The sequence below is a fragment of the Mya arenaria genome, chromosome 12, assembly GCF_026914265.1.
Source record: "Mya arenaria isolate MELC-2E11 chromosome 12, ASM2691426v1".
In the NCBI taxonomy this organism is placed as follows: domain Eukaryota; kingdom Metazoa; phylum Mollusca; class Bivalvia; order Myida; family Myidae; genus Mya; species Mya arenaria.
In genome coordinates, this window is record NC_069133.1 from 14589998 (window position 1) to 14614756 (window position 24759).

Consider the following 24759-nt stretch of genomic DNA (forward strand, 5'->3'; position numbering starts at 1 on the left):
TCGCTAAGTTAGTATGAAAATAATCGAAACTTAACTGATTTTTAAATAAAAAATTGTAAACCCCTTTGTATTCATTTCCATACACTATGGACGTCAATTTTCCATCGTAGGTGAAACAGGCCTAAAATGAGGCCTAATGTGTAGCATGAAGTGGATTCCTTTGAACATAATCATTTAAGGTGCTGTGTGCACAAGCCATTGTAAAACTCTTGTTATGTCGAATTTGAAGTTAAAATCAATGTTGACAAAATATCACACCAATGAGCATCATTTCAGACTTATAAATTCTGAAAACTTTCATATGTTAAGAGATAGCAAAATATGTTCTTATATAATTTGGATTGATACGATTTGGTTAGGGTAAACGAAATAGAATTATCCAATGTGTTTAAATTGCTTATTACTGGACATATTTTCTATGCACAGTTTCTTTTTTTTCTGCAAGAATAGACCAAATTGAAACAAAAAATCAAGGAAATCATAAATGAATCATCATTTAAGTTTCAATTTGCAGAGAAAACAAATTTTGATTTGGTATTCACTTTATTTTTTATTTTTGTGCATACAATGTTACATTGAATTGATGAAACAATAAACAAAATGTACACTTATATCTCAATACGTTTAAATTGAAGTGGAACTGTACCATAGTCATGATGAGAGATGAAATTTATGTTTCAGTACATTTCATACATATCTGTATTCTTAATTCTAAGTGACTGTGTGAACATGTATGAGTCAGCAAATAAGAGAAACATACAAATGCCTCGTTCTGTTGATAAGACCTGAAAGGGCCATGATTACAAACAGTCTCAAGTCAGAGTCTTGACTTAGTATCAGAAAATAATGCAAGAAAAAGTGTTTTGATCATGTGTTTCTGGTACAAATGGGGAAATCCAACTCTTTGGAATGTTGGCAACTCATTAAGCCTTTTTACTGGCTATCACATGTATCCTTGGGTAGGATTTACCCATCCGCAACAGACACATGACAATTTCATGTGGTAAAGTCACGTGAATGATGTGACATCATTTTACAGGTAACATTATTACAAGTATGCATGTATTTTATAAATCCGCCAATTTTTGACAATGGCCCATTACTTTTTTGGCCAAAATACCTTCAATTTAAAACCTCTGAATTGAAATATAAATTATATGAAAGCATAACGTGAACATTATTTAATCAAAACAATTGAACAGCCCAGAATGGTTCTGGCCTAACAATATTACACACAAAGAGATCAGCATTAACATGATTGTTATTATTGATAATATCTATCAGTAGCCAATTCTATAAAACTGGTTTAGTTCTCAGTTTGGTCCAAGTTATATAAAACACTAACTGATTGGTCAATATTTATCCAATAATAACTAATAACAAATCAAATCGTTTTAATGAGTCAACTAGCAGATAAACTGTGGACAACTTACAAAAGTTTTTGTACTCAGCCACTGTCATTTGATAAAGATTTATGGCACATTGCAATATATGTGCAAACTTACCAAACTGACAGAATTATCAAATGAATTACTTCTCTTGTTGAACCATTTTACCAAAAAGAACATTTTTAGAAAAGTCGTACTATACAGCTTTTCTCGTGATGAACAATGTTCTATTCCTTGAGACAGGGATAATATCTTTCCAGTTTCAAATTGAATTTGTCAAATATCAGATACCAGCAACCATTCTATCAGTCCTTAACAATTGAATGATCTTGTTTCAGCTAAAAAATAACACATGATATACAATCAAGTAGATTAATTGTAAAGCCTTCGACAAGCAGCATCAGACAAGAGAGTGGGCTCAGCGAACCTCTCAGTAATGTCATAATAATTCTTCCATGTTTCCCTTGTTGCCTTTTATGACACAGATGCTAACTGTCCCTGAGACGGACAACAAAAGTCTCTCCTCCATCTCCATTATACCACATCTGGCCCCCTTAGTAGTCAGCACTGCTAGCTGCCAGGTAGTCACGGCGGCCAAGGCCAGCCACCTGCTTTGTTTGAAGTGCCTCCAACTTGGGACAGTTGGCTATACGATGACCCAAACCTCCGCAGTACATACAGCCAGCCTCCCCTGAAGTGGATAAAAGGGAGATGTAGTAATCCATAACATATACAACATTGAATAATATTCTCCCCACTTTTTTGAAAATAATAAATAAGCATCAAAATCATGGCAAAGGAGGTTGACACTCCTTCATTTTTTTCAAAATGGTCTAGAGCCCAATTTAACTTTCAAATAGTTGATATATCTGTATCATATATCCGTTATTAATTTAAAATGCTACTTATTTGTACAAAAAATAGCTTAAGCCAGTATTAAAAACTAGCACAAATTTGAGGAAATCTACTTTTTGATACTAGTAATGTTTATACAGATTTAAGATTAAAGTTACAACTTAAATAAGTCAAACATTACAGCTAGAATTATGAGACTTGCTTGTCACCTGAACATGTGTACCAAGTTTATTTTTTAATATAGAAGTGGCTGTAGCTCCAAGTCACAGCTAATTATCAGCAGATTTGAAACAGAGTGTGATACAAGGTGATCATGGTGCAATACTCTAGCTCTTTATGAAGATCTTGGTTCTTTAAGGAGTAAATCACTGATACCTGAAAGACAACTTTCCTTGGTTAAACCAGGACTGAGCACTCCAAATTTCCCAGTACTACCCCTCTAATGCCAAGTTTACTACCCCTCTAATGCCAAGTTTCAGGCAAGGGAGCTTCTGGTACAATTTTTAAAGTCTTTAAGCACGATGTGGTCCAGGAATTTACCCTAGACCCTCAACACCAGGATCAGATGCCCCACCACAAAGCGAGCTGTGTTGCACTTACCTCCTATATCAAGGATATTATCAGAATCAAGATTCTTAGCAGCCAGGAATGGCGGCACCTTCTGTTTGGCTTCTATCAGTAAGTGTATCAAGTCCAATGACACAGTCTCATCTGAAACCAAGGGATCCAAAATCATTATACCTTTTCATTCACTGATAGCACACAACAATTTGTTTTATTTAATGAAGTTCGCTGACTTGTCAAGGTTGTCGCATAGTTCGTCTAGAATGTATCTGCAGGCGCAGGCATGCTCCATAGAAACTTTCATATAGAGTAAGTTTGAGAATCTTTTCCAGTACATTCTTTCAATGTAATGTAATTATACCATTTCAGTATTTTTTTTAAATTTACATGTTTGACTGGATCCTTAAAGCTGCACTCTCACAGATTCACCGTTTTGACAACTTTTTTTATTTTTTGTCTTGGAAATAGCAAATTTTTGCTTAAATATCTGTAAACCAATGATATAAGGTTGCTGACAAAAAATCAGATCACAGATATTCATATTTCCGTTCGAAAATTCATGTTTTATGGCTTAAACCGTTACTAACGGGTTAAGAAAAATGCTTAAAATGTCAATAATTGAACTTAAATATAACAAGAGCCGTCGTAAGACTCGACTACGCCGCTTTGACTTAGAATATAATAAAGATGTAATAATACCAAGTTTGGTCTCTTTATGTCAAACCTAACTACAATTAATCGATACATAAGGTGAGTTTGATGCTGCCCTCCCACCAGCCCGCCCAAACAATGACGCAAGTCATTAAATAACTTGATTTCCCGTTATGAAAATGTGGTTAAGAATATACAAATATGCCTTTCAAAGGAAATTAAAAAAAAAAAAATTCAAGGGCCATAATTCGTATTTAGGCTTAAAACGGAGTTATGTTTCTTGTTGTAAGATGGTCATAAATAATTTTGAATTTTATTAAGTGCATTTAATGAACGGTATAGAAGTTTTTTTTATTAAAATCCCAACTTGCCCTTCACTTTTACTTGCCTAAAACTTTAACCTAAGTCAATCAGGGGCCGTAACTTGTATTAAGGATATGGAGTTATGTAACCTCATTGGGTGATGGTCCTGAACAATTGTGTGAAGTATTAAGTCAATTGAATGAAGGGTATAGAAGTTATTAAACAATATCCCAACCTGCCCTAAAACTTTAACCTATGTTCCATAGTCAATCAGGGGCCATAATTTGTATAAAAGATAATATGGAGTTATCTAACCTCATTATGTGATGGCTCTGAACATCTGTGTGAAGTGAATTGAATGAATGGTATTGGAGTTTTAAGTGAAAATCCCAACTTGCCCTAAAACTTTAACCTGCTCTAAAACTTTAACCTAAGTCAATCAGGGGCCATAACTTGTATTTAGGATAATATGGAGTTATGTAACCTCATTGTGTGATGGTCCTGAACAACTGTGTTAAGTGTTAAGTCAATTAAACAAAGGATATAGAAGTTATTAATAAATATTCCAACTTGCCCTAAAACCTAAGTTCCATAGTCAATCAGGGGCCATAATCTGTGTAAAGAATAATATGGAGTTATGTGATAGCCCTGAACAACTGTGTGAAGTATTAAGTCAATTGAATGTAGGGTATTGGACTTAAAAGTGAAAATCCCAACTTGCCCTAACACTTTAACCGGACGCCGACGCCGATGCTGGGGCAAGTATTCTTCGAATAGTCGAGCTAAAAATCTGCAATCTAATTTTTTGTCAGCAGTCTTATATAACTAGTTTTCATAGATTTTCGCAAAAATTGGCTCGTTCCAAGACAAAAAATAAAAAAGTGCAGCTTTAACTGCATAATGTTACAAAGGTCTTTAATTCATGTCTTAAGGTTCTGCCAAAGAAAAATCTCAGATCTCTTACCAACTCCATTGTTGATAAATGTGGTTGCTAAGCCAGTTTTCCCACAACGGCCTGTACGTCCTATTCTGTGCACTGAAATTAAATCAGAACAGTAAAATGAATTAAAAAAAAATATACCCAGGAACTCAATTTTTCTCTCTTTTATTTGAACAATAGCTCAAGGTTTACAATGGAAAGTATCCATAAATTTATACATTTAAATTCAATGAACACACAATCTGAAGCTTTTTGTATCATCAAGGACCATGTTGACAATAATTGTTGTAAAATTGTACATTCATTTTTTATAAAAATCTTTTCGTTTCATTAAAATATATTTTGAAACACTTTGTCTTAAAGTATTAGATTAGGTTTAATTGTTTTGGCAAGTTCTTAATCTCATTTCTGACACTCTGACTCACTTAGTATACAGCATATTTTTACTGATCATACAATATTTTCCCAAATGCTTTTTGTACATTCACAAGGTCATCAAAGCCGACCTTAATTAAGGCAATGATAAAACCTCTACTTCTTCCTTCGAGAACAAGATGAGCTTAAATATTCTTAATATCCTACCATAGTTTTCAATGTCCTCAGGCATGTCATAGTTGATGACATGTTTGATGTCAGGGAAGTCAAGTCCCTTGCTAGCGACGTCCGTGGCAACCAGGACATCCTTCTCCCCCTTCCTAAACTGATCAATGGACTGAGTCCGCTCTTCCTGGTCTTTAAGCAACAAGGAGTGTATTAGGTTCTGACATAGTAAAAATGCAAAAAATTCCAGTCAAATTTATTCAAAGTATCATTATTATCGACAAGACTGGAGATAACAGATTCTTAGCTTCAAATAACCAAGGACCATACCTTAACAAGAATTTCAGCTAGAATGATTTTGCAACACAATTTGAATATTGTTAACATGTATACCAAGTTTTATATTACAGCTTGAATGCTTTTCAAGTGGTGGCCAACAGTATGCTACAACTACAGCTTACCTCTTCCGCCATGTATACTAACAACTAAGCATTTCAGCAATGTATAGCTGAGGCCTTCAACCCTTTCATGAGCAGATATTTCCGGTACTTGACGTACAACTACAGCTTACCCTTCCTGCCATGTATAGCTACAGCCTCCACCCCCTGCAGGAGAAGATATCCACCCATACTTGATGTACAACTACAGCTTACCCTTCCTGCCATGTATAGCTACAGCCTCCCCACCCTGCAGGAGAAGATATCCACCCATACTTGATGTACAACTACAGCTTACCCTTCCTGCCATGTATAGCTACAGCCTCCACCCCCTGCAGGAGAAGATATCCCCCCATACTTGATGTACAACTACAGCTTACCCTTCCTGCCATGTATAGCTACAGCCTCCCCACCCTGCAGGAGCAGATATCCACCCATACTTGATATAAAACCATATCTTACCCATACTTGATGTAAACCCAGAGCTTACACCTTCCCTACATGTAAAGCTTCAGCCTCCACTTCCTTCTTGAGCAGATATTCCTCCAAACTTGATGTACAACAGCTTACCATACCCTTCCCCATATGTATAGCTACAACCTTGCCCACCATGAGCAAATATTCCCACATACTTGATTCCCCCCCCCCCATGTATAGCTGTATAACTACAGCCTCTACCCACCTCAGGAGCTGATGTACCGCCATACTTGCTGTTAACTATGGCTATCCTCTCCCCAATGTAAAGCTGCAGCCTCATTGCCCTTCCTGATAAGATATTCCCCCGTACTTGATGTATATCTTCAGCTAACACTTCCCCTTCCCCAAATGTATAACTGCAGCCTCCACCCCATTCTTAAGCAGATATCTCCTTATACACAATGCATAGCTACCGCTTACCCTTCCCCACAGCCTCCACTCCCTTCTTAAGCAGATATTCCCCCATACTTGAAGTACAAGTACAGCTTACCATTCCCGCCATGTATAGCTACAGCTTCCACCCCCTTCAGGAGCAGATATTCCCCCATACTTGAAGTACAAGTACAGCTTACCCTTCCTGCCATGTATAGCTACAGCTTCCACCCCCTTCAGGAGCAGATATTCCCCCATACTTGAAGTACATGTACAGCTTACCATTCCCGCCATGTATAGCTACAGCCTCCACCCCCTTCAGGAGAAGATATCCCCCCATACTTAAAGTACAACTACAGCTTACCCTTCCTGCCATGTATAGCTACAGCTTCCACCCCCTTCAGGAGCAGATATCCCCCCATACTTGATGTACAACTACAGCTTACCCTTCCTGCCATGTATAGCTACAGCCTCCACCCCCTTCAGGAGAAGATATCCCCCCGTACTTGATGTACAACTACAGCTTACCCTTCCTGCCATGTATAGCTACAGCCTCCACCCCCTTCAGGAGAAGATATCCCCCCATACTTGATGTACAACTACAGCTTACCCTTCCTGCCATGTATAGCTACAGCCTCCCCACCCTGCAGGAGCAGATATCCACCCATACTTGATATAAAACCATATCTTACCCCTACTTGATGTAAACCCAGAGCTTACACCTTCCCTACATGTATAGCTTCAGCCTCCACTTCCTTCTTGAGCAGATATTCCTCCAAACTTGATGTACAACAGCTTACCATACCCTTCCCCATATGTATAGCTACAACCTTCTTGCCCACCATGAGCAAATATTCCCACATACTTGATTTCTCCCCCCCCCCCCCCATGTATAGCTGTATAACTACAGCCTCTACCCACCTCAGGAGCTGATGTACCGCCATACTTGCTGTTAACTATGGCTATCCTCTCCCCAATGTAAAGCTGCAGCCTCATTGCCCTTCCTGATAAGATATTCCCCCGTACTTGATGTATATCTTCAGCTAACACTTCCCCTTCCCCAAATGTATAACTGCAGCCTCCACCCCATTCTTAAGCAGATATCTCCTTATACACAATGCATAGCTACCGCTTACCCTTCCCCACAGCCTCCACTCCCTTCTTAAGCAGATATTCCCCCATACTTGAAGTACAAGTACAGCTTACCCTTCCCGCCATGTATAGCTACAGCTTCCACCCCCTTCAGGAGCAGATATTCCCCCATACTTGAAGTACAAGTACAGCTTACCCTTCCTGCCATGTATAGCTACAGCTTCCACCCCCTTCAGGAGCAGATATTCCCCCATACTTGAAGTACATGTACAGCTTACCATTCCCGCCATGTATAGCTACAGCCTCCACCCCCTTCAGGAGAAGATATCCCCCCATACTTAAAGTACAACTACAGCTTACCCTTCCTGCCATGTATAGCTACAGCTTCCACCCCCTTCAGGAGCAGATATCCCCCCATACTTGATGTACAACTACAGCTTACCCTTCCTGCCATGTATAGCTACAGCCTCCACCCCCTTCAGGAGAAGATATCCCCCCGTACTTGATGTACAACTACAGCTTACCCTTCCTGCCATGTATAGCTACAGCCTCCACCCCCTTCAGGAGAAGATATCCCCCCATACTTGATGTACAACTACAGCTTACCCTTCCTGCCATGTATAGCTACAGCCTCCCCACCCTGCAGGAGCAGATATCCACCCATACTTGATATAAAACCATATCTTACCCCTACTTGATGTAAACCCAGAGCTTACACCTTCCCTACATGTATAGCTTCAGCCTCCACTTCCTTCTTGAGCAGATATTCCTCCAAACTTGATGTACAACAGCTTACCATACCCTTCCCCATATGTATAGCTACAACCTTCTTGCCCACCATGAGCAAATATTCCCACATACTTGATTCCCCCCCCCCCCCCATGTATAGCTGTATAACTACAGCCTCTACCCACCTCAGGAGCTGATGTACCGCCATACTTGCTGTTAACTATGGCTATCCTCTCCCCAATGTAAAGCTGCAGCCTCATTGCCCTTCCTGATAAGATATTCCCCCGTACTTGATGTATATCTTCAGCTAACTCTTCCCCTTCCCCAAATGTATAACTGCAGCCTCCACCCCATTCTTAAGCAGATATCTCCTTATACACAATGCATAGCTACCGCTTACCCTTCCCCACAGCCTCCACTCCCTTCTTAAGCAGATATTCCCCCATACTTGAAGTACAACTACAGCTTACCCTTCCCGCCATGTATAGCTACAGCCTCCACCCCCTTCAGGAGCAGATATTCCCCCATACTTGATGTACAACTACAGCTTACCCTTCCCGCCATGTATAGCTACAGCCTCCACCCCCTTCAGGAGAAGATATTCCCCCATACTTGAAGTACAACTACAGCTTACCCTTCCCGCCATGTATAGCTACAGCCTCCACCCCCTTCAGGAGAAGATATCCACCCATACTTTATGTAAAACTACAGATTACCCTTCCCGCCATGTATAGCTACAGCCTCCACCCCCTTCAGGGGAAGATATTCCCCCATACTTTATGTAAAACTACAGCTTACCCTTCCCGCCATGTATAGCTACAGCCTCCACCCCCTTCAGGAGAAGATATACCCCCATACTTTATGTAAAACTACAGCTTACCCTTCCCGCCATGTATAGCTACAGCCTCCACCCCCTTCAGGAGAAGATATTCATGTATAGCATCCACATCTTGCTTCTTTTCTGCAAACACCAACACCTGTTGAAAAAGGGGTTATATTTTATGATTCATAAGCATTATAATGGAAAAAAATGTTGCTCAAGCATGAAATGGAATGCCAAAAGCATTTACATAAAATGTACTTAATTACCGTAAATGACTGGGTATTAGACGCACTTTTTTTCCTCAGATTTTGATGCAAAAAAATGCCTGCGTATAATACCCAGTAACAATTTTTTGAACGTTTTTTCTGAGGTCAATTTCAAGCCGAGAGTTTGTTTAGATTTATGTAGAAAGGGATGTTACTCGCATCATATTGATCGAGTATATACGGGTTAAAACGGCAGTTGAAGATCGGGATACGGTATATCGTAAGAGGTTTATAATTTCAACAAAAATATTTTTCGATTAAAGTTATCGTAATTCACCTAAGAGGTCGGACACTCTAAATATTTGGACACCCATAATTATTTCCCAAAATAATTTATTTTGCGTACCTAATTTTCGGACACCCAAAGGACATCAATCATAACTTTCATAGTTACCAAGTTTCACAGACGAAGATTATTGATTTTTATCTTTACAATGCATGGCTAGATTACCTAACCGTATACACCACTGTGACAATTTAATTAGTTACTACCCATCCTAAACGATTTATTGCCTGTTGAAAAGGAAGTGTGATATATTTATTTGAGGATTAAACAAACAACAAGGGCAATCAAGGGATTAAGAAAACATCGACATGGCATGTTTGTAAAACGATCTGCCAATAAGCTTTCAAACTTGTACCACACTTATAGACTATATGAAGCAATTATCGTACAGTTATACATTAATCCTGCATAGCAATGTTCATGCTCTCCACGAGATCCTCGTGGGTATAACTGTAAGTTATGTGACGTCACACAGTGTGACTCTTTGATCTGAAGCCGATAGAATGTGTTTATTCAGTTCAGTGCATGTATAAAATGGTGTTTTAATTAACTTAATGAAGGATTTACACTTATAGGCGTAATAAATAAGTTTATGACCATTGATTACTACGGATAAATTAATAAGTGGTAAAAAGCAAACATGAAGAAAAAAGGCAGGTTAAACAAACATGTAAATAAAATGTGAAAATGATAATTTTCTATGTATTCGGAGAGCGAAGATAATAATTAATTTATGGTGTCCGAACTCTTGTGAATTACGGTATTCAATATTATTTTGAATAATAAATTGAATTAAACAATAATCAAACTAACATATAAAAAAGCAAAGTTGGGCACTGTCAAAATATTTTTTGCATAACATAACTTTTCATTCTCGACAGTATGGTTGTATGGTTTTAAAGACAACCATCGCCATTTTCACGAAAAAAATTTTTTGTCACTGTCAACAAACATGGTGGTAGAAAATGCCGGACGATTTTGACATTTTTTCTATACGTCTTTTAACCAAAAACATAGATTAAAAGTTTTTTTCTCGGAATTTTTTACAGATTTTTTTCCCTGCGTCTAATACCCCCTATCGTCTTATACCCAGTCATTTACGGTATGTTAAATTGATGGCTTTTTAATTTCATATACCACCTTATGTATAAGAGGTTAAGCTGTGTTAACCAGCAGGGCTGAGTATCTTATGATACCTGATGATATATTCAAGAAATGAATTCATTAATAAATTAATGCATTAATAAGAAACATCTGCAGTATTTATGTCCATCTGTTGTTTTGTTGCATAATGTTAAATTTCACTCAATTGTGACCTTTCACCCCCCATTCTGTGACACAATCATTTGCTTTTCATTGGTTATTTTAGACAACTTATGTACTACTTAGAGAATGGATTGAATTATACAAACGTGTTCTATTATGATATCCATAAATGGAAAGAAGGTAAATTGAAAATTGTTTTTATTCAAGAGTTTGCTCACAAAAACTTGCAAGTACCATAAAACTCAACTCGCAATATTCACTGGCATTTTGCAAGTGTGCCAGTGCTAAATTTGAGCCCTGTTAAATCGTACCACCCATCTGTGAATGGCAAAATAAAGAAATTCTATTGGGGGAGGTTCCTTCAACAAGTTTCAAAAAAGGATGACAGTTCAATTTGAAAGTGCCTTTCCTCGGATGGGCTGTATTTTTAAATGCAATAGCACTTCAAGAGCACTGATCACAAAGCAACTGCGAGCTAACAATTTGAATTTCTTATAAAAAACAATAATAATCTGTTGATAACTACGACTTACTGGTGGTGATGTTTTCTGTAGACACTCCAGTATATACACAATCTTCGCTTCCTGTTTCACATATTCAACTTCCTGTACGACGTCCAGACTGGCCGCGCCCGCACGACCTACATTCACTGTAACTGGTTTAACAAGAGCACTTCGCGCAAAGTTCTGAATTTTCTTGGGCATCGTAGCTGAGAAAAGAAGTGTCTGCCGCTGGCCCTGTGGTTAGGAATTTTGTTATACAATATAAATTGATATTGTGCCACAATCAGTTCAAAAACAATGAAATTTCAGTTCAAAAACAATGAATTTTCCAAGTTACTAATGATTCTATTAAATGAGTTTTTAACATTCTTTAGACGCAAGGCTTAAAAGGTCAAAATCATTTAAGTGTCATAGTTTCATTATTTTGCTACATATTTGAGTGAACTGTACTTAAGGCAGTATAAAATCAAACACAAAATTGAGGAAAATCAATGTGTTGCCATTTATGAGGTTTATACATATTTAAGGTTATTGAAGTTATGACTAAACTCCTTTATTGAAATTGGCCCTTGATCTTTGGTGAATACTGAATTTGGTGAAGCTGGATTCCAGCTCTTAATCAATACCTTAAAGTATGAGAATATTGTCCTGACATCCTCCTCAAACCCCATGTCTATCATACGGTCAGCCTCATCCAGTACGAGGTATCGGCAGATGTCCAGCACAAACATCTTCTTTGACAGCATCAACATGAGCCGTCCAGGGGTCGCCACGATGATGTGAACACCTCTGTAAAAAAGATATAATACCATTTATACCAGATAATACCATATATACCAGATAATACCATTTATACCAGATAATACCATATATACCAAATAATACCATTTATACAAGATAATACCACATGTACCAGATAATACCAAATAATATCATGAAATATATACCCGAAAATACCATATATTGAAAGGCTTTGCTTGACACAGAAAACCAAGGTGCCTGACTCAATTTTCAAGCTATGGAATCCCCCAAAATAAACTTCCATTCAGTGTCTTTCATTTTATAATTTATTGCAACCCATAATAATTACCAACGACCCCTATTGTGTCAACCATTAGGGTCAAACGACCCAGTCAGGTTGTTCAGTTAGCATATTGGTTACTGCTCTCACTTCTCACGAAGGCAACCTGGGTTTGATTCCCAGCCTGGGCTAATTTGAGTTTGGTAAGTGGTCACCAAGCAAGACAAGTGGGTTTTCTTCGGGTACTCCTATTTCCCCAATAACACAAGACCACACTCTCTCGCTACATTGTGCCAAGGAGAGTGACTTAGTATAAGTTATCATAACTTTCTTCACAATTGATGTAAAATATATGTTTAAACTATAAACCCCAATCCGAACAATCATACAGAAAACTCTGCATGCAATTTCAATTGCAGCAACAAGGGAAATATATAGTGAACACCTCTATGAATCTATGAAAAGATAAACAGTGAAACCTTGCTGGCTCTTACTCCCAGGGACCAGCGAAAATACATCGAGCCTCGGAAATTTTTTAGCCAAGTGGGATTGTTTACCTTCAGTATAAAGAAATTGGCCCTCTACATCTAGTTCGAGCCAACTAGGAATTAGAGCCAAGCATGTTCGACCCAACAGGTCCGATTGTATTACATTTAAATTTATATGAATTTCTACTGTTGTACAAGAGAGCTGCAAAACGGTTGCCAACAATCATATTGGGGATTGTCTAATATGAGGCATCACTCGACACTTATTCAAGTCATGGATTTTGCTGAACATGTGCCCATGTCACTTGTAATATGACACAGTTTTATGTAATAAAGTTATTACTATGTTCTAGTCAAGTTTAAGTTTTTGTTTGACTTTTTTCAAACTTTCAAGGTTCATTCCTTGACAGTTATTAAAACCAGAGTTATGCCCCTTGCTGTACATGTGCTTATTGTCTTTGGCAACATGTGTACCAAGCTTTATTTAAATATATTGTTTTAGATATGGCCAAGATTGCACCCCAACAATGACAATGATGTCAAGGCTATTACAAAACTTTGTTTTGCCTACAAAAAACAATTGAGCTAAATAAATCTACATTAAATGCTTTTGGATAACGAACACAATGTTGATAAATACCACAAGGGAACCTAGTACCAGGTATTTTTAAACAAGAGGGCCATGATGGCCCTAAATCGCTCACCTGAGTAAAAGAGTTTAACCTTTGTTATTAATATAGCTTGTTTCTCAAAGAATATTGAACAAGAGCTGTCAAAGTATGTGACAAATGCCCCCCAATGTGACATTGATCTATGAACAAGTACATAAAAAGTTGATCTTGCCTTTATGTGTCAAATACATATTGCAAGTTATATTAAATTGCCTCTGAGCATAGAAAAAAACCCAATCATACTAAATGACAGCCAACACTCTTTATGTCCTCATATTCAGCATTCCATTGTGAATAAACACTTAGTGTATCTTTCACCTTAGAGGTAGGGACATGGGTCTTGCACACGACACGTTGTCTTGGTATGTCGAAAACATATGGCAAGTCATTTTAAAATCTGTCCATATAGGAGTAAGTCACAGCACAGACACGACAGCCTATATTTTCCTTCAGGTTGCCATGGCAACCAGAGTTCTGCATGGAATTAATTTTTTTGAACAATTTTGAAAAAGCACCAACCAAGGATCATTCCTATGAAGTTTCATCAAAATTGTCCAAGCGGTTTAGGAGAAGAAGATGATTGTAACCAATTGTTGACACTTTTCCTTTAGGTTGCCATGTCAACCAGAGTTCTACATGGAATTAATTTCTTTGAACAATTTTGAAAAAGCACCAACCAAGGATCATTCCTATGAAGTTTCATCAAAATTGTCAAAGCGGTTTAGGAGAAGAAGATGATTATAACCAATTGTTGACATTTTCCTTTAGGTTGCCATGGTAACCGGGCCAAACAAAATTATGTGAACAAATTTAAGAGAGGTCCATGCAAGGACACTTCAAACCAAATTTGCTGAAGATCTATCAAGGGGTTCATGCGAAGAAAATGTTAAGTTATTTTTACTAATTTTAGCTCTGGTGGCCCTTAAAAGGGGCCAAACAAAATTATTTGAAAAGACCTGACAGAGGCCCATGCTAGGATGCTTCAGACTTGAAGATCCATCAAGCAGTTAATAAGATCAAGTTGTTTAAAGGTTTTTCTATTTTTTGCTCTGGTGACCCCTAAAAGGGGCCAAACAAAACCATTTGAACAAAGTTGAGAGAGGACCATGTAAGGATGCTACATATCAAGTATGGAGTCATTCTGACCTTTACTTTCAGAGGAAAAGATGTTTAAGTGACAAGACAATGTAAAAACAAATGACCCCTGAGCAAGGCCAATTTGACCCCGGGACAATAATTTGAATACCTTTGGTGTAGGTCCACTAGGTAACACTATATACCAAATATGAAAGCTCTAGGTCTTATATTTTGGAGAAGAGGATTTTTAAAGTTTTATTATATAAGACTATATAAAAATATTGAAAACCTAAGCCTATGAACACGGGGCGTGGCCAATTTTGACCCCAGGGCTAAAGTTTGAACAATCTTAATAGTGGTCCGATAAACGATGCTTCATACCAAATATCTAAGGCCTTCGCCTTTTGGTTTCGGAGAAGAAGATTTTATAAGTTTTCATCATATACATATATAAGGAAACCCATGACCGCCCGGGTGGGGCCATTTTTTGACCCCAGGGCCAAAGATTGAACAATATTGGTACAAGTCAACTAGATGATATATCATGCCAAATATCTAAGCTCTTGTCACTACTTGATTTTACGTGTGTATCTATATATGTATATTTGTTATTAATTGTTGTATGTGGCCCATATTGAAAATTGGTATGTGTACTAAAAATGTTATCCAGTTTAAATTAAGACGTTACTTGTCTTTGTGAGTTCGGAGAAGATTTTTTAAGTTTTCACTATAACACATATAGAGAAAACCCATCAGCCCCGGGGTGTGGCCAATTTTGACCCCAGGGCAATAATTTGAACAAACTTTGTAGAGGTCCACTAGACAATGAATCATGCCCAATATCTAAGCTCTAAGCCACGTAAGTTCAGAGGAGATGATTTTTGAAGTTTTCACTATAAACATATAGAGAAAACCCATGACCCCCGAAGGGGGTGGGGCCAATTTTGACCCCAAGGCCATAATTTGAGCAATCTTTGTAGAGGTCCACTAGACGATGAATCATGCCAAATATCTAAGCTCTAGTCCAAGTAAATTCAGAGGAGAAGATTTTTGAAGTTTTAACTATAAACATATAGAGAATACCCTAACCCCCCTGGGCGGGGCCAATTTTGACCCCAAGGCCATAATTTGAACAATCTTTGTAGAGGTCCACTAGACTATGAATCAAGCCAAATATCTAAGCTCTAAGCAATGTAAGTTCAGAGGAGATTTTTGATTTTTTTTAATATAAACATATAGAGAAAACCCATGACCACCCAGGGCCGGGGCCAATTTTGACCACAGGGCCATAATTTGAACAATCTTTGTAGAGGTCCACTAGACGATGAATCATGCCAAATATCTAAGCTCTAGTCCAAGTAAGTTAAGAGGAGAAGATTTTTGAAGTTTTAACTATAAACATATCAAGTATACCCATGACCCCCCGGGGCGGGGCCAATTTAGACCCCAAGGCCATAATTTGAACAATCTTTGTAGAGGTCCACTTGACGATGAATCATGCCAAATATCTAAGCTCTAGTCCAAGTAAGTTCAAAGGAGAAGATTTTTGAAGTTTTCACTATAAACATATAGAGAATACCCTAACCCCCCTGGGCGGGGCCAATTTTGACCCCAAGGCCATAATTTGAACAATCTTTGTAGAGGTCCACTAGACGATGAATCAAGCCAAATATCTAAGCTCTAAGCAATGTAAGTTCAGAGGAGATTTTTGATTTTTTTTTAATATAAACATATAGAGAAAACCCATGACCACCCAGGGCCGGGGCCAATTTTGACCACAGGGCCATAATTTGAACAATCTTTGTAGAGGTCCACTAGACGATGAATCATGCCAAATATCTAAGCTCTAGTCCAAGTAAGTTAAGAGGAGAAGATTTTTGAAGTTTTAACTATAAACATATCAAGTATACCCATGACCCCCCGGGGCGGGGCCAATTTTGACCCCAAGGCCATAATTTGAACAATCTTTGTAGAGGTCCACTTGACGATGAATCATGCCAAATATCTAAGCTCTAGTCCAAGTAAGTTCAAAGGAGAAGATTTTTGAAGTTTTCACTATAAACATATAGAGAATACCCTAACCCCCCGGGGCGGGGCCAATTTTGACCCCAAGGCCATTATTTGAACAATCTTGGTAGAGGTCCACTAGACGATGAATCATGCCAAATATCTAAGCTCTAGTCCAAGTAAGTTAAGAGGAGAAGATTTTTGAAGTTTTAACTATAAACATATCAAGTATACCCATGACCCCCCGGGGCGGGGCCAATTTTGACACCAAGGCCATAATTTGAACAATCTTTGTAGAGGTCCACTGGACGATGAATCATGCCCAATATCTAAGCTCTAGTCCAAGTAAGTTCAGAGGAGAAGATTTTTGAAGTTTTAACTATAAACATATAGAGCATACCCATGAACCCCGGGGCGGGGCCAATTTTGACCCCAGGGCCATAATTTGTACAATCTTTGTAGAGGTCCACTAGACAATGAATCATGACAAATATCTAAGCTCTAGGCCAAGTAAGTTCAGAAGAGAAGATTTTTTAAGTTTTCACTATAAACATATAGAGAAAACCCATGACCCCCCGGGGCGGGGCCAATTTTAACCCAAGGGCCATAATTTGAACAATCTTTGTAGAGGTCCACTAGACAATGACTCATGACAAATATCTAAGCTCTAGGTCAAGTAAGTTCAGAGGAGAAGATTTTTTAAGTTTTCACTATAAACATATAGAGAAAACCCATGACCCCCTGGGGCGGGGCCAATTTTGACCCAAGGGCCATAATTTGAACAATCTTGGTAGAGGACCATTTGGTGATCCTACCTACCATATATCAACGGCCTAAGCCTTGTGGTTTGGGAGAAGAAGATTTTTAAAGTTTTTCCTTTCCATTGCCATGGCAACCAGAGTTCTGCATGGAATTCAATTCTTTGAACAATTTTCAAAGGGGACCACCCAAGGAACATTCCTGTGAAGTTTGGATGAAATTGGCTAAGCGGTTTATGAGGAGATGTCGTTTAAAGTAAAAGTTTACGGACGGACGACAGACGCCGGACAAATTATGATCACAAAAGCTCACCTTGTCACTATGTGACAGGTGAGCTAAAAAGGCCACAGATTGAAACAGTCTCCAATGCAAAAATTTGGTAAAATGTAATCTTCTTTTGGCATTTTTTTGTTCATTTATCAACAGTGTATCAAATATTAAAACAACAAGAGGGCTGCAGGCAAAAGTTTATGGTTGTCTGCATTTTTCAGACACTTAAGGGACATAACTCAACAATTATTATAGACTGGGTTATGGACCTTGCTGTACATTTACTTTTTTATTTCTGAAAACATGTGTTCCAAATTTCATTTGAATATCAATTTTAGAGTTATGCAAAAGGTTAAGGTTTTTGCACTACAATGGTGAAGACGCTGACAACACTTTAGGCTATGGCAACACCTAGATTTAAAAAAAACAAAACAACAACAGACAAGCTAATAAGACAAGATATTCAAGTATTCTGATGTAGTGTTATACCTTTTTATGACTTCTAGCTGGGGATTCATGGGCATTCCTCCAATACAGAGCGCACTCCGGAGGGCAGGGTAACCGTCTCTCTCAAGATGGCCACAGAATTCTGTGATGATCTCATTTGTCTGTTTCGCTAACTCACGCTGAAAGGTGCATAGTGGAATTAATGATTGTTGCCATTAACAACAATGATACAGCCAGGTACAGAATGTACCTATAGCATATATACAAGAAACAATGCATAGTTACATTTAACAAGAACATTATCATAAAAGAAACATGATGTGAACTTTCAATTCAACAAATAAGGGAAGAAAAAAAACTATACAGAGATTACTAATTACATGATGTTTTGTCCACCAAATTTCTTGTACTTATTGTTAAGAAATGTATATTTTTTACCTTTTTTAAGAGGCCTCTTCTATTTTCCCCCAAAAAGCATCTTTGTGAAGCCATGTTCACAAAAGCAGGTTTATATTTAAGATATATATATATGTCTCTGACAATATTACGGAAGACTGAAACAGTTATAAACGGACCAGACAGCTGAGATGATCTGATTACTTGAAAGGTCCTATTACTATGGCTGTTCGAAAATAACAAGTTAAAGTACAATTAACTTCCTTTTGTATCCATTACTAGAGAATCACATAGTTCATTAGAAATTTATCGCAACATAGTTGATTAAGAAATGGAATAACAAATACTTCTGAAGTACAATAGTTCATGGTAGTATAAGGACTACATGTACTTTCAAAGTATGCCATAATGCTACTTCATCTGGATGAATTTTAGTCCGGTTTTCAAAAAGGAAGATGCTGCAGACGAGGGACAGGGTGCTTATCTTATTATAAGTTTTATTAAAATATTTGACAATCTTAAGAGGGCAAAAAACTTTTCTCATGCTTGTCTCCCTGAGGATAGAAGGTTGCTTCAAAAGAGTACAGTGTGAAGCACCCTTCCATAACCAGGTCAAAACCGAATATTATAGTATTCATAGAAAACAATGGTTAAACACATTAAAATACGTACAGAAGGGCAGATAATCAGGCCATAGGGTCCTTCATTCTTCACAAATGGTAGACGCTTTTCTTGCTCCAGGGCGAACATAATAATCGGCAGTGTGAACACAAGGGTTTTCCCGGACCCTGTGAAAGCTATGCCAATCATGTCTCGTCCCGACAACCTGAAACAACAGCAGTAGTTAAAATCAGCACCAGCCTGAAAATGTGGTATTGATGTATAACTTGCTGTATGGTTGTATAGAATAAAATATACTGCAGAGCGGAAACAAACAAAAGCCACACCAAAAAAGATACTTCTTTGGCCTCATTCAATCAATATTTTGAGAGGTAAGTTGGTAAGTAGGGTTTAATTTTTGATTACTTGACAATGACAAAGAGGATAATTGTTGGTTTTAGTGAAAAATCGACATATATAATCAGGGCTTTTTCTATAGTACCCACGGGTCCGACTATCGGACCCATTCCCAAAGCAAAATATAAGATAATTTTCCCAATCTTCAGAAAAAAATCCCAATCAAAAAAAAAAATATATATATATATATTTAAAAAAAATTTATAGTCTTTTTACCTGTACTGGTTCATTTTCAACATCCTAATAAATTATGTGATGTAAAGTTTTTTTTGATAATTGAACTCGAAAATCATTGATTTTCACCACATTCAGAGATCAGTATGAAATCTTATCTGTCATGATTTATTGCAATAGATATTTACACCCAAGGATTGATATTTCAGCCATTTTGGGTCTTTTAAAGGGAAATAAACTAATATTAAATAATTTCCTAATTCGCAGGAGACTAAACAGCTTTTTCTTTTGACTGTAAAATTTCCTAATTTTGGTTTTTTCACAACGTAAAATTTCCCAAAATGTCTAGGATCTTTTTCCCAAAATGGGCAGAAAAAGCCCTCATATTTCACCAAGTGAGCACCAAAATTTATTCTTCACAAGGGGCATTGCAACAGATAAAATATATTGCTATTACACACTGAAAAAAAAACAACAATTTTTCTTTTCGAATATATGACTAAAATTGGATATCGAAGTCATTTAATTACACTATTTTGGGAAAACCCGCCAATTTATATGCGAATGTGGCGCCATTTCTTGTTGAAATTGAGTTCCAGCCCTTCAATAGGGCTTAAATTTCAAAACAGTGAAAAATATCAAATTTGATATTTGCACTGTTTGAAACAGTGAAAAATCAATTTTATTTCAGTGATAAATCTCTATAACCCACCGGAAAGTGAATAACAAAAAGTTCCAATCTTATTCTAGTCTACTCACACAGTAGGAATTCCCTGTATCTGTATGGGTGTGGGGTGTAGAATTTTTTTCGTCTTCAGGCATTGCATGACAGGCTTAGGGAACTTCATCTCCCTGAAGGTCTTACATGGTGGGGGTTTATCATCGCCCTCCACGAGGATGTGATACTTCTTGCGAACCTTCTCATGCTCTGATTCAGGTTTATTTAGAATATAACCTGGGGCTGTCCATCTGAAATGCAAAAAATAAAAAATGTTACGTCTGTTTAGTTCAGTTTAAATTTATTTTACAACAATTGTGAAACAAGTCATTACAACATTTTATGAATCACTCTAGTTGGCATGATGTTATGCAAGAGTGTGGTCTTGTGTTGAGGGGCAAACAGGAGTTGTACGGCTTGGTGCTTTATACAGCAGAGCTTGTTTAAAAATGTAATTCTAAGCAGTAGTATAAGAATTCAGGCTTGTTCATCCAAAAGACTCATTTCAAAACAGGAGTTGTACGGCTTGGTCCTTTATACAGCAGAGCTTGTTTAAAAATGTAATTCTAAGCAGTTGTATAAGAATTCAGGCTTGTTCATCCAAAAGACTCATTTCAAAACAGGAGTTGTACGGCTTGGTCCTTTATACAGCAGAGCTTGTTCAAAAATGTAATTCCAAGCAGAAGTAGAAGAATTCAGGCTTGTTCATCCAAAAGACTCAATCTGATGACTGTGTTAAGATTGAAAAAAACTGTCACATTTCGCCCTTAAATTTGACCCCAGGATGAACCCTGACAACAATAACAAACTAAAATCATCATACCCAGTTTTGATGGGATCTGTGTACTCAATACCCTTGGCCAATTCTGACACTGCCATCAAAGCTGGAAAAACAATAACAACAATGTATAACAACTTTTACTGGTTTGTCCATTAAGTACTTAAAAAAGTTTTATAATAATAAGTAGAAGTATCGAGTGTTTCAGCCAAAATACAAAAGTGATTAAAACGAAAGTGAATATACATGCTATAAACAAGATTGATATGCTTAGTTAATCTAAAAATGCAAACTTGTTATCAAAAACAAGTCCTTAATAAACCCTGACAATATTCTCACCTTGCTTCTCTGCTACACTTTCAAGAATTTTTTCTTCCTCTTTTAGAATTTTTTCTCTCGCCGTTTCTTTCCTGGCTGGAACAAAAACAATCATGATGGCAATAAATTTAACATTCACAAGAAATCAATGAAATACAAATGTCATTTGAATTGTACATTGTTATTTGTTTGCAACCCTGCAGTCCTGCCATGGTAAGTCTCGGAAAGGATTTATTTCGCCAAGACAAGACATCAATTATTAATATTTTCATCAACAAGTGTATGATGTATGAAAAAGAGAAGAAAGTTTCTTCGTAGGGGGCAAGCTCATAAGCCTCCACCAGACCTTCAGCCTTCCTTTTGAGGTCACTGTGCTGGTCAAGCAGACTGACATGAGACTTGGGGCCGAGGTTGACTGTCTCATCCTCATCCTCCTCCGCCCCACCCTCTGATGTTCCACCCTCTGACGTTGAGCCCCCCTCCTGCTCCTTCAACAGCCCTACACGACCCAGACGCTTCTCTGCCTGCCGCAGCTACAGGGAAAATGGTTCATATTTATCAAATCTTTGTGGTTAAGCACATACAAAAATTGAAGATTTATATATTTACATCACTAGATTAAATGATAAAATTATGAATAATTCATTATCTAATTTAATTAAAGAAGTAATAATGTACAAGTTTATCAATTTGTTCATTAACCATGTAATAAAAAAAGCTTTCTGTAAAATCTGTAGTCATTTGACCGATAAAAAGTACTTGGAATATAATTTTTTCAATCATTAAAATTATCTTTTGTTTTGTAGGTTGCTTAAAGATGATAGCTTCAGCCTTGCAATATATTTGCTCTTGTTGATAGATTTCTCTATATAAGAATATCATTATGACAAAGGACGGTGGCGAAGGACAGGTTGTATAAATAAACCTAGCTTATTTCGGGTGTAATATCTTAAAACGGTATGTTTAAAAAGCCTTGAGCACCTGTTGTTTCTTGCGCTGTTTCAGGGGTATGTATGGCACATAGTTGTCATCATCTGATTCATCACTCGCATCTTTAAGAGCATGTCTCTACAAAATATGTGGTCATGATATATTGTTATCAGAATGTGTTTTTTAACTATTTTGAGAAATTGTTTATAGTAAATACTAGGGATGCAAAAGAATGGCAAAAGTGATATTCCAATATTCAGTAATTCTTTCGATCGAATATTCGAACACCAAAATGAACCTTTAATATTCACTAACATAATAGCGGGGGCCCTGTTACTCTTCCTAGTCGTATTCGGTACATGCGACGGACCCTTATTGTTCCACAAATTAGCCTCTGAATTTCCCCATTTTCAAAATATAACCCAAGAAAAAGCGATATATCTAACAAAAAACAAAAACAAATTAATCAATTCCTCTGCTTTCATTTTTGTAAACAAATTAAGATCAGGGAATTGCATTTTTCCCGGTTAAATGACGATATGCGCCAACGTGGACCCTGCAGCCTTGTTCTTGGATTGATGTTTACGAAATTTATTTAAAGAAAACGACACCATGACTAAACGTCGCTTTTGCCTTAGGTATTGTACAACAATACAGGACATATATCCTTAAACGTTAAACCATACAGTTATTTTTTTTGTACGCAAGAGCGTTATATTGAGAACATGGAAACAGTTTAAAGCACATAACTAGCACATGTCCTTTGTATCAAGGCAATTTGAGCAATATCACCAAGCTTGATTCGCAGTGAAGACAAAACATTGGTAAAAAGGCCGATCTCTTAAACCCTTAATTGGCATGGTCATTTAAATGTTCCCAACATAATTAGAATGTGTTTTATGTCACTTGTCTAACAGCCAGTAAATGCAAAATTACGGGACTGTTTATAGTTCCCGGCGATATATCCGATATGACATGTGTATAGTGTCATCAAGTTCACACCTATGGCAATAGGGGTCCATCGTTGTAAAAACAAGACAGACAAAGATGACAGTTGTAGGCAAAAAGTTTATTAATTTATTAATTCAACAAAAACATCGAATATTCGAATACCTATTTTGACATTCGAATACCAAACGTTCGATCGAATATTCGAATATTCGTTTGCATCCCTAGTAAATACATACATGTATATAAATATTCTATAATCCTATATACATTTGGCTGTCGCTTTAGAATTTCTTCTTCAGGTAGAACGCTCTCGTGTTTGTCACTTATGGTGTCAAGTAGTCTTGTATTACCACCCTTTGAAATAATTCAAATATTACTGTATTTCATGTTTTTGTGTATACATGTATCTAATTACCGAATGTAACAATAAATAAAAAAACAAATTGGTATTCAATAAAGGTTTGTCAATTTGATGGCAATGTTTAAAAAAATATATGTACCTTTCTTTCGTAACTCATTACTCTAAATAAAAAATATACAAAGTATAGAAAGAAATGCAAATGATTTTGCTACAGAACGTTTTTTCTCGTCGATGCTATTGTCTATCTCAGATTATTATACGACCTCTTATTGGGCATCACAATTATTAATATACTGTAAAGTAATGTAAAGTAGTTCGACTACCGTAAATTGGGGCTACCAGACAAATCGGCCCCTTACCAAATCGGCCCCTAGCTCTGACTCCCATATAGTAATTGTATACCCATAAATTGCAGTTCACCCAAACTGACTCCCTTATAGTAATTGTATACCCATAAATTGCAGTTCACCAAAACTGACTCCCTTATAGTAATTGTATACCCATAAATTGCAGTTAACCAAAACTGACTCCCTTATAGTAATTGTATACCCATAAATTGCAGTTAACCAAAACTGACTCCCTTATAGTAATTGCATACTCATAAATTGCAGTTAACCAAAACTGACTCCCTTATAGTAATTGTATACCCATAAATTGCAGTTAACCAAAACTGACTCCCATATAGTAATTGTATACCCCTTAATTGCATTTAACCAAAACTGACTCCCATATAGTAATTGTATACCCATAAATTGCAGTTCACCCAAACTGACTCCCTTATAGTAATTGTATACCCATAAATTGCAGTTCACCAAAACTGACTCCCTTATAGTAATTGTATACCCATAAATTGCAGTTCACCAAAACTGACTCCCATATAGTAA

General features: G+C 37.1%; 1 protein-coding gene across 1 annotated transcript; it reads right to left on the bottom strand.

Annotated features, from left to right (window-relative positions):
• Positions 1–542: 542 nt before the first annotated feature.
• LOC128211989 (probable ATP-dependent RNA helicase DDX41) lies at positions 543–24125 on the bottom strand. Its single transcript, XM_052917191.1, has 15 exons — positions 24015–24125; positions 22615–22701; positions 21980–22166; positions 21655–21729; positions 21361–21421; positions 20579–20788; positions 19301–19454; positions 18275–18411; positions 12119–12281; positions 11523–11726; positions 9229–9325; positions 5284–5433; positions 4726–4797; positions 2844–2954; positions 543–2079 (listed from the first exon to the last, which is right to left on the bottom strand). Exons 1-15 carry the CDS (start codon positions 24030–24032, stop codon positions 1943–1945), a joined length of 1863 nt encoding a protein of 620 aa, XP_052773151.1. The 5' UTR covers positions 24033–24125; the 3' UTR covers positions 543–1942.
• Between the last annotated feature and the right edge of the window lie 634 nt (positions 24126–24759).

Bases quoted from the DNA above. Each gene is read 5' to 3' on its own strand.
- LOC128211989 (XM_052917191.1), bottom strand. The intron at 11,727-12,118 runs GTATTGATTAAG...TCCTAACCACAG, and splicing joins CAATATTCTCATACTTTAAG to GGCCAGCGGCAGACACTTCT. The intron at 4,798-5,283 runs GTAGGATATTAA...ATTTAATTTCAG, and splicing joins TGAGGACATTGAAAACTATG to TGCACAGAATAGGACGTACA.